An 11,603-nucleotide genomic window follows, 5' to 3' on the forward strand; every position below is an offset into this window, starting at 1 on the left:
GCTTTGAGCATAACTCCGGGTGACGCAGATGAGGAGTGGCCCTTGTGGCCTGAATCGCCGCACGAGGCTAAAAGATGAAAAAGGAGTTGCTGCTGAGACTGAGTCATGGACCAGAGCAACATGTACTCACCATTTCCACCCTGATGTGTCAAAGGCCAACGACTGCAACACCGTATCAGATATTCTGTTTCAAGTGTGACCTGTGTGACTTTTATCTGACTTCTTTTGGCCCACAGACAGAGGAAGAGGACAGTACAAGAAAAACACTGCTTCAGGTATCAGCAGTGCTGATTGCCACATCCTTCCTTTTAAAAGCTGACTTTCAAAATAGTCAATCTAATAAAAATCTGCATACCTTTTTTGTTATGTTCTGTTGCAGTAACTACAAATGAATGTATAACAAATAAAACGATGGTGTTCAAAATGTGAGACACCAGAGAAAATCTCTTCCTTTCTGTCACTCAAGTAGAAGTAGCACAACTGTAAACTTAAATTTGCATTAACACCCCTAACGTATTTTAAAGAGTATAACAAGAATTTTATTTTGTGGTTCAGGAAACTGCGATTTCCTGCAAACAGGTATGAGGAAGTTGTGACCATACTGGACACACACGCTAACACAGGCTCACCAGATCATTCATGTTGGTTTTGCTTGCAGGATGGATGTCTTCAAGGAACTCCAGCATGTAGAACGTGTAACGATCCATCAAATGGACTCCTATGGCCAAATCTGGCTGGTGCTAGAATGAGACAGATTTTAAAAATGTAAAGGATAAGAATAGTTGCTAGAATGAGCGCTGTGGTGGCATTTTTACTTCTAGCTCATTAATCAAACCTCTACACTTTTACACAATGAACACTTACAGTCTTTTAAAATACACATCCACACCAACATTCACAGATTTGTATTATAAAATTCATCCCAAGTAACAATTTATGGAACTTTTTCTTTAGTTAGTCAGTTATAGTTTCCGTTGCAAATCTGTACATTATCAAAATCTGATAAGTGTCACCTGGCATTGAAATTGAACAACGATTGTCACAGCACAAGTGTGTGAAAGGAAATGAATTAGAGACTTGTGGCAGCAGGATAGCTTCATGAGTGATATTCATTATCTTAAAGTACACAGAGGTTTCAGTTTCTGCTGTATTGCAGACAGACATTTTTTTCTCCTTTATTTATATTTGTTATATATTTTAGAGTATATTTAGTTTAGCCTTTAATTTAATTGTTAGTTATACAACTAAAACATTGGGGGGGTTGAGGTGTTTGCTGTTGCACTGTGACAGCTCAGATGGGCTCCAGTCCCCTGTGACCCTGAATAAAACAAACCGGAAAAGTAGTTTAGAAAATGGATGGATAATTTCTGTAACAATGCAGTTTCTCTTTGGGATTAATTAAGTGCTTTGTCTATCCATCCATTAATCCATCTCCAATAACGGAGGAAGTAAGAGTTTTCAACCCCCTGGGGGTGTGAAAATGGAAAATGCAAACAGCACTGACATATCACCCCCTGTTTAAATCCAATATTCACGCTTTTTTAAGCTCCACTGTGGTCTCTAACGGCTCCTAAGGGAAATATCCGGTTCTCATATTTCTTGATTCTCCGATATGTTTACAGACTAGTGTCTTACTCTGTATGCTCTTCAGTGTGGAGCAGGTAGAGGAGTGTGTTTGTTTTAAGCTTTTCCACTGGAAGCAGCTGCTTTGGACAAAACGCTGCTATAAGAGCAGAAAAAGTGAAGCAGATCAATAACGTTGTGGAGCACAAAGCTAAACACTGAATCAGGTAAATATCCCCTCACACAATCCAAGGCTGTAAATACATCTTTATCTTTAGGTTCAGTTCATCATGAAATTAAATATTAGTTTCATATTTTTTGTTCAGTCATTTGATATTTTAAATTTAAAAACGCTGTGATATAAAGCAATTATAGCTGCTTTGAAAGCTTGCATAGTATTAGCTATGTACAGCTGACAATTTGAAGTCATTAGCTGATAATGTAAAAATAATAGTGCCTGCCAGTGCCACCCGTCAGCATCGTAGTAGATACACCTATGATATCAATTTCAAAATCCTACACCATTCTTGAGTTTTTGCATTCACAAGAGTTTCAGAAAACTTGACCTCTGACCTTAAGGTCAAGGTGACTGAGATTTGAACTCGTCTAAGATTTTTAAAGCCCATTTAAAAATCCTAGGTGAACTCCTTCTTGAGTTATTGCTTTCACAAGATTCACAGAAAACGTGATGTACGGCTTCTAATCCTACGGTCAACGTCACTGAGATTTGAACTTTAGTATCAGCCGCGATACCTACCTACAGTTGAGGCCTACAGTATTAATTTCAAAATCCTACGTTGCCTCATTCTTGCTCAAAGGAGACTTACGATGCTTTCCTTCTTCCGTGATGTACATGTTGTTACAGTGGTGCGTGCCAATATTAAAATGGCCAACGTTTTTTTTTTTTAAATTAGGGGCTGAATGTACAAGCAAATCCTGTAAATAAAAAAGCTCAGACTATTTTAAACAGTCCATAGAGCAACGATATGTTTGTTAGAAAAGCAGAGCCAAGCTGAAGAAAGTTGGAGCAGGGGAAGGAAGCTAAAAGGCTTTTATAATCAGAAGGCTCTCTAGAACAGTCCAAAAACAAATATTTATAGCCACAATAAACCATGTCAGTAAATAAGTTCTGTTCAGCAAATAAATAAGGTCTTCTTTGTTTGTTTGTTTGTTTGGTCTTAACTTTGTATTTATTGTATTTTTCAAAAGTAGTGTAAACATTAAAAACAGTTGGTCATACATAAAATGTAGTTTGGCACTATTTAATGTCATAAAATTGATATTTTTAAATGTCCCCTCATCACAGTCCCTTTCCTTGAAAAATGCTTATTTTTAGATATTAAAAGACTCATTATTCATAAGTGTTTATGTTATATTCTGCTAATCCCCTATTTGGCCATTTCAGTGTTTTTACAGTGGTTCTGTAACTTACACACACACACACACACACACACACACACACACACAACGCACAACTGAGCACAGTTTTAGATTGGTCCATCAACAGTGCAAAGCAGAGAAAGAGTGAGCAAGTTTCCCCCCCTCAGCTCCTGCCCTCACTGCCTCTTGAAGACTTTTCAGGATTTTTCTAACTAAATTATGCAGTGGAGGGATTTGCACTTTAAGCTATACGTCTCAAGCAAAAGGTCAGTGTTGTGTAAAATGTGGAAGAAGAGGGGGGAAAAGAAGCAGCATTGTTCTTGTATTTGAGTGCAGTGCAGAGCTAGTAGGTTTCTGATAATTATTAGTGAGATGAAGAACTTGTAACATGTCACATTTCTTGCAGACCTTTCTTAGTTTGAATGCTAAAAGAGAGAAGACATTTGAATAAAAATTCAAAAGTGCAACACTATTTCAAGTAACACTGACTGGTGTTGCAGGGGGGTGAGAGCGTATGAACACAGAAATCAAGCTAGTGCAATGTGCTATGAAATCACACTGCTTATTAGAGAATCTGACAAGCTGATGGATGATTTTTAATTCATCTTCCACGTGAGGGAAGATAACTCACCGACAGGGAGTCTTCTCCAACTTGACTGCTGGCCAAAGCCATGATGTTTGGAGAGTAAAATCTTTCATACATGGAGGCGCCTTGACAGGTGTCAATGATGAAGAGCAGCTCGTTGTACCTGGAGACAAACACACGCACACACACGAACAAACAGAGGATCATACACATTCTCAAACAAAACTGATGGGAGAATGCACAGCTGGCATAACACTCATCCATTTGTTCCAATAAACAGATATCACACAAACCTTCTAACCATCTTTCATATTGCAGTTACCATGGTGACCAAGAAAAACCAACAGCTCCATTCAGTCCTGCTAACACTCCCATGCACACAGCTTAACCACCACCCCCTTCCTTTCCCTTCCCTCCATCCTCCTTTCCTACAAAACACTACATTTCACTACAACTTCTTTCCCCTGTTTAGACAAACATGTAGAGACTGTCACATCCAGTAGACTTAATCGAGGTGGTTTGGGGATGATAAAGGGAGGTCTCTTCGGTGGCTGTAATTTAGCAGTTCAACCCTGCAATTATCACATCAGCATGAAAGCTGGCGTCACTGAGCTTTTATCCAGTAGCCTGGAGCCTGACTGTAACCCAGACACTCACCGTGGATGATAATGGGTTTGGACAACAATAGAGGCACTCGCAGCAGCAAGGTGAAAGCTCATTTACCATCTCGTGATTTACAAATTAAGCAAAGCAGTGGCTTAAATAGTAACCCCAATTACAGAACAAAACAGCCTCTACTTTTAGAAGAATTTAGGAAAACATGACAAGTTCAAGGTAATTTCAAGAGTACTAATACAGAGAATGCTGTGCTAACACTTTGTAATCCCTAGCTTATCCCACATAGAACACGATCACATGGTCTAAAGTATAAAGTTAAAATAGATAATGAAGGCCACAAGGGACAATACGATCTATTTACTAAGTTCAACAATTAGTTTGTTTCTTTTTCTACTCCAGTTGTACTCATAAAATTTCCACCTGAAATGATTCCTTAGTTAATTCATTCGCTAAGGGGTGTCAAATTCAATTTGACATCACGCTGGGAAATGAGAACCACATTAAGGGTGAGATCAAGTTTACTGAAATTCTTTAATTAAACTGAAAATGCAAGTCCAATATAGTCTTCACATGTACAAGTTGGCTTAAGTGAAGCCCAGGCCAAATAGTGCAATGTTTATAATGCACTCTCATTACAGTGGTTTGGAGCATTTAACATTAAAACATATATCAAAATACTGAATCTGTAATTTTATTTTTCCATATATTTCTACAAATCTTACCCAATGGTTGAAATGTGAAATTTCACAAAGTTAAAAGTAAAACCTCTAGATTTAGCTGGAAGAAACCCAGCTACAGTAAAGCGTACTGTACAGTATGCTTTAGTCATTTTCACCGTCCTTGGCTCCGTTTCTGTGCTGATGTGCAGATTCAAGGCAAAGCAAATTTCATTCTTTGAAAACAGCAGTCATCTCAATGCAAATATACACAGGTCACTCTTTATGCCTTCAGAGTCAGCTTTTATATTCTGTGCCATTTTCTGTGAGCTAGCTTGTTATTTTGCAGCTGCAGTGTGCCCGTCTGTTTTGTGTGGCATACAGACACAACGAAGGGGGACGGATGTGAAGTGATACGCTAGCCGGATTAAACTTTGCAAAGGACCAGATATGGCCTAGAAACCTTGTGTCTGCCACACACGCATTAGCGAATCATTGTTCCTAGATTTGTCGTTGTTTATTTTACTAACAAAACTAGACATCCAACAGCTTCAGCTTCAGCTATACATAAAAAATTGTTAGTTTCAGACCGATTGATAACAATTCCTATTGATTTATTAATTACTCACTAAATATGGCCCAGCTAAATGTTAAAACTCATGGATAGATGGTTCAACCAGTTAAAAATTATTATCTGTGAATATTTTCCTGCAAGTTTTTGCTTCCATCACGAATGTACAATAGGCAAGAAAAATACTTAAACAATGAAATTTAAAGATTTTTTAAATATATATATGGTTTCATGGCCTTCAAGTTAGCCCTTTAGATTCACACATTTAGCTCCTCATTTAACTACTGTATTCCTACTGCATATAAAACTTAATCTACAATTTACAGGCAGGAAAAAAAGAACTATCAAGGCTACAAGTTGATGTTCCCAATGACAATTGAAAGCCCAGCACTACCTTTCAAGCTGAGCTGAAGCTATTTTTAAAAAAGCCTGAATAGAGAGTATACAGTTTCACTGCACTGACAGCACTCTTTCAACCACTGAAGTCATTTGATACACACAAAGCCTTGATAAGAGAATCAATTTAACGTAACACACCTCTGATAATCATCTGTTTTGCTTGTTATAAAGAATCAACAGAATGGGAACCTCCTGATAAAGTTATAATACTCATAGGCTGTGATGTTTTGTGCTGTTAAATGCTTGTTGGCATGCTGCACAGCTAAATGCCCTGCAGGGCAAAGAAAAAACAAGTAAAGTAGACCTGACAAACGGGATTATTTGAAGTCACTTTTCAGTTTATTTACCTTCTTTTCTGCCACATCTGCTCAAAAGCATCTGCCAGTTCCACATTACTAATCTCCTCAGAGTCCTGGAACTTCAGAAAGCCATTCCCACCGTGGCCTGTTAATCAACCACAGATTAAAAATAATTAATTCAACTTTGTTCAACTTTAATTACTTCAACTTCATAGGTACATTTTTTCCCTTTAAGTACCTGTCAGGTATATGAGGATGTTGCTTCGATCATCAGAAAGGAGGCGTTTAGAGCGTGGTGTGCTGGGAGGCAGGCGCCCAGTCAAAACTCGCAGGAAGTTCTCCACAGTTACCTAAGGAACACACGGTACAAACCTGTGGTCATTTTCCATCTATGTCTCTGACAGGAAGTAGTAAATTAGTTGTTAAATAAAACTATTCAAAGATTGAAACTATACAAAACAAAAGCCAGTAAAAAGAAAAGTTAGTGATGAAAAGTCAATTCGTAATATTTAAATTGTCATTGGTAGGATCAGTAAGTGACCACATTTTTGATCTTCTCCACTTATCCTTTAATTAAAATTTGATAATCAGCTCCTATCTGAGTTTTTTTTCCTCTGTTTTTAATGATTATTGGTTTTTGTTGCACATGAATGTGGTGTGACAGCAAACAAAGACGGGCAGTACAGTGTCATTGTATTTTTAAAAAGGCACAAAACAGAGTGAGTCGTCAAAAAACAACGAACTCGCCTTAGTCCATAATAATCAGAAAAATAAATAAAAACCGGCTGGGCCCCATTTTAGACGTGTAGATTATAAAATGTCCTGGTCAATAAAAATGTTGCCTTGGACATAATCCGTTTCTCCTCAAGTTATTTAACGCAACACTGAAGGTGAAACACAGCATGTGAGACTGTCACATAAATCACAGTAAATGTTTATATAACAAGCTGAGCAGAATCAAACTGTCTGGGGTAGGAAAATATTTACAATTTATGCCAAACAGTCATGAACATTTGTGATTATGCTCAAGCGATTCATCTTTTTCTGGCTTCAAAATACCCAATTTTTGCATTTAGACTTTAAAAATCACTCAGGGCTTGTTGATACACATAAGGCTAACATAAGTGTTGATTCACAGAATGAAGGTGAGGTGTAAACACCTGAACTGACCTCATAACCTCGATAGTCCACTTCCACATCGTCACCATACACATTCAGCTCCATGTTTTTGTGACTGAACACTGTAGCAGGTTTGGGATTTCTGTGGTTACAAGCCATGTCATCAGCCAGCATCAGAACTATGTGGCTGGTGATTAAAAAAAGAGAAAAAACAGAGTTAATATGATGATATTGAAATAAGTAAAAGGACAATGGCTGCTATCAAACACGTTAACTGTTATGTTGTGAAGGATAATGCATTTAGCCTGAAAATTAAATTGCATCAGTTTGTTTATTGATCTTACAGTTGGACCAGCTGTTGAATATTTTGAAACTTTTGACATTTGGACATCAAGAGCTCCCACCAATCATACAGTCAATCGCTAACCAGCACTACCACCACAAGTACTGTGTAACTCTCCAGAGCCAGGACTGATTTCTGAAACTTTACTATCTCGAAATAAAATGAAAACTTATTAGTATATGCACACTTGTTCATCCTGTTGCCACTGGTGCCCTTCTACACAAAACAGACCTTGTCAAACGTATTTGCCATTTTCTCCACGTTGGATGTTTTATTTTACCGCAGCTCTCCATCTGGGAAAGGCCCCAGAACAAACAACAAACCAAAGTAGGCTGTGGAAAAACGTTTGAGCACTCACTTAATTCATTTTGACACAATACAGGCACCTTGTAGAATGGACAGCATGTTCTGAGGTGCTCTCAGCTAAAGCCAAGCCTAACAATGGACAGCACCATAGACTCAGTAAACTTATTCAGAAGTCCGCTTCGGCCCCGGATGTGGCCGTGGATAATCGATGTGCAATAATAGTGAGCAGGACAATGTCAAAACTCTTCTGAAAGTCCAGTAAAATATCCCATACCCTCTAAACAATGTTCTGGCTAGCCAGGGGTTCAGCCAAAGACTAACAGCATGAGCTTCTTCATTGCAGTAGCTGTCCAGTTACACAGTTCCTCTTTCTACTGTACCTCTTTTTAATAAATTTTTGAGCAACTTTTACAAAACACTTCACCTGCTGGGATGAATAAATTTCTCCCTTAACTACTGAATACACAATGATAATTAAAAATGATTGTTCAATTACATCTAAGATTAATTAATTGATAGTCAGAATACATATTTCTTTCAGAAAGCAACCGCATAATATGCTATATCTTGTTAAATCCAGCAATAATAATTATTATGCCGAAAGACTATTTATGTTATTGAGTCTTTAAAATATCTCCAAATGACTGCAACTGTCACATATTTTCAACACTGATTACTCTGGAAAATATAATGTCTAATAAACTGGTTTCTCTTCATCATGCATGAAAATATTGAAAGGTCCCCATTATAAATTTACCTACTGATCAACTTGACCTCTTCAGAATGTCTAAAATCCAAAAATATTTCATTAACTACCATATAGAACCAAAATATGTTTCAATTCCTCAAATTTTAAATGTCTTTGCTATTATAAGTGAAATTTATTTTTACACCTTACATGATTGTGTGACTCAACAACCTGATTAATCGTTTTAATACTACAGTGACCAGGATAACTAATTTCTATTTCTATGCTTATAATACACAATGGTCCTTTTTGGCTAAGCTTAACAACCTCAATAGCCTTTTCGGCCTCAAATACCTCATCTCAGTCCTGGCAAAATTTAAATTCTCGTGTTCGCCCTAAAAACTTCTGTATAGAGATGGTAAGTGGCCTGCATTTGTATAGTGCTTTTCTAGTCCCTAAGGACCCCAAAGCGCTTCACACTACATTCAGTCATTCACCCATTCACACACTGGTGATGGCAAGCTACATTGTAGCCATAGCTGCCCTGGGGCGCACTGACAGAGGCGAGGCTGCCGGACACTGGCGCCACCGGGCCCTCTGACCACCACCAGTAGGCAAACATGGGGTTAGTATCTTGCCCAAGGATATTTGGCATGCAGCCAGGAGGCAGCCTGGGATCGAACCACTGACCTTCTGATTAGTGGCTGACCTGCTCTGCCACCTGAGCTACAGCCACCCCTAGAGGTCAGTTATTACATCAGCTCTCTTGTTATAAATACAGATCATCTGCTAAGAACCCTGATAATATTTTGAGCATTTAAAATTTGCATATCACACTTCAAAGCTCATCCAGTCTTGTTTTTTTTTTTCTTTTTTTAACTATGATCCATCCATCCATCTTCTTCCGCTTATCCGGGGCTGAGAAGCAGGGGCAGCAGCCTAAGCAGAGAGGCCCAGAGCTCCCTCTCCCCAGCCACCTTCTCCAGCTTGCCCTGGGGAACACCAGGGCGTTCCCAGGCCAGCTGAGGGATATAATCTCTCCACCGTGTCCTGGGTCTGCCCCGGAGCTTCCTCACGGTGGGACATGCCCCGAACACCTCACCCAGGAGGTATCCTTATCAGATGCCGAACCACCTCAACTGGCTCCTTTCAATATGGAGGAGCAGCGGCTCTACTCTGAGCCCTTCCCGGATGACTGAACCTCTCACCCTATCTCTAAGGGAGAGGCTAGCCACAATTCAGGGGAAGCCCATTTCTGCTGCTTGTACCCACAGCTGGTGACCATAGGTGAATGAAACATTTACTGTTATCCAGTAATTTTGAACTTTCAATACACACTTTTATTTTCACATGCCTTGATAACTCACTTTTCATGTGCATTTCCTCCTTAGCCCAGAACACAACTGCTAGGTTGCCTCTAAAAACTAGCAGGCACCTACATATAAGCCCTATTCTTATTTCCCTTCATTGGATTCCAGTGAAATGCAGAATGCTTTTTAAAATTATTATTAACAACATATAAAGCCTTTCATTGCCAGTCCTTCCAACTGTCTGAACAGGGTCTCTTAAGCATGCTCTTATATTAGAAGCCACACAAGTTTTCATCAGCCTATGAAATGGGCTGAATCAGTAGTTGGTTTTCCCTAATATTTCTCCCATTATATTTGACCATAGCAACACCATATGCTTGTTTGTTTGTCTGTGTGCTGGAACTTATATTCTTACCTTAAATGTGTGGTTTTATCCCGATTGTGAAACACTTTGCAACTGTGTGTTTTAAAAGGTGCTATACAAATCAAGTTATCATCATTGTTATCATTATTACCTGTCAGGGATGCCCAGCCTCTTCACACTTCTGTACACAGATAGAGTATTTGCCACATGTCGGTAGTTGAACCAGAATCTGGATGTGCACACCTGTTAATAAAGGCAAATGAAGAAGATGCACATATATGTCTTCGGTTGTTCCTAACATCATCTATTAGCATTTACTCAACCTGAAAAATAAAAGAACACTCACCAGAACGGCCCAATTGTTCGTATGCCCACTGCTGAAGAACTGCCCTGCGCTATTCTGTGAAATAACCGAAAGAAGGTGAATAATTATCTATGTTTTATCGGGATTTGGGGTCATATAAGCAAGTATATTCAGCATCAACAAAGCTAGCATGACAGCAGGGCTGGCTAACATGACAACGATGTTTCTACCTAAAAATGCAACAAACCGAAGGGAAAATCGGAGCTACGTGAAAATAATAAACTCACCTCGATGTTGATGCTGTTTGCTAAAAAGCATGCTGAAAATAATCCTAATAAAGTTAGTATTTTCATTGTGCAGCTCTGTTAGCAGTGGACATGTAGGAAGTGAAAACCGGTGGATCCACTCAGCAAGTGTTTCCGGTGGCAGACATTTTCAAAATAAAGGTTTTGACGTGGAAGATGAGAAGGAGAAAATGGGGTGGGGGTTAGCAGTTTTAAAACAAATTGAGTTTTCTCTCGAGACTGCAGGTTTAATTGTCATTTGTTTCTGATCAACTTAAGTGCATATCCATTGTATATCTAATATATCTAGGCTCGTGTAACACAGCAGTAAAACATACTTACAACATATAACAAGAAGAGCACAAACATAATACGTTTATGAGAAAGAAAAATAAAACATTAATATAAATAAAAACTTAAATCTCTTGCTTTCTTATTATTTTAGAATAACTAACCTAATTCAAGTTAATCCTGTTCCCATAACACTGAAGGGTCATGCTTGCACGCACGGGTTAATGTTAGGTTTCCTCCTTCAAATGACGGAATTCGTCACCATCATATGAACGTTTTCTAGATCTAGTAATTAATGTAAGTAAATGAAGAAAAAAAACAATGTTTCTGTATAAAAAAAAAAAGCTGGGGTTTATTGGAGAAATTTATAGACATTTAAAATGTTTTTAACTTTATTAGTTAATCAGTTGCAGCAGTTGTGTTAGTTTCTCCTCGAGGGTCGCCATCCATACGTTAAGCTCATGTTCTCTGTTTCTTTATTTCCTTGTTTGTTTTCTTGTCTGCTGTTTTGTTTTCATTGAC

General features: G+C 38.4%; 1 protein-coding gene across 4 annotated transcripts in view; it reads right to left on the reverse strand.

The window, feature by feature from the left end:
- pigk (phosphatidylinositol glycan anchor biosynthesis, class K) overlaps positions 1–10,954 on the reverse strand; it is a 146,107-nt gene extending 135,153 nt beyond the window's left edge. For all 4 annotated transcript variants that reach the window (XM_086270560.1, XM_086270559.1, XM_086270563.1 and 1 more), the window contains exons 1-8: positions 10,794–10,954; positions 10,549–10,602; positions 10,354–10,445; positions 7,243–7,378; positions 6,311–6,422; positions 6,121–6,217; positions 3,575–3,692; positions 630–740 (exon numbers count right to left, since the gene is read on the reverse strand). In XM_086270560.1, coding sequence (XP_086126686.1) covers positions 630–740; positions 3,575–3,692; positions 6,121–6,217; positions 6,311–6,422; positions 7,243–7,378; positions 10,354–10,445; positions 10,549–10,602; positions 10,794–10,859 — 786 coding nt within the window. In that variant the 5' untranslated portion in view covers positions 10,860–10,954. The remainder of the gene's footprint in view (positions 1–629; positions 741–3,574; positions 3,693–6,120; positions 6,218–6,310; positions 6,423–7,242; positions 7,379–10,353; positions 10,446–10,548; positions 10,603–10,793) is intronic.
- Positions 10,955–11,603: the final 649 nt, after the last annotated feature.

The sequence above is a fragment of the Aulonocara sp. 'chitande type north' Nkhata Bay genome, linkage group LG18 (genome assembly GCF_057382095.1).
Source record: "Aulonocara sp. 'chitande type north' Nkhata Bay isolate Kocher_YH1m ecotype deep benthic linkage group LG18, A_spYH_male_GT1.1, whole genome shotgun sequence".
Classification (NCBI taxonomy): domain Eukaryota; kingdom Metazoa; phylum Chordata; class Actinopteri; order Cichliformes; family Cichlidae; genus Aulonocara; species Aulonocara sp. 'chitande type north' Nkhata Bay.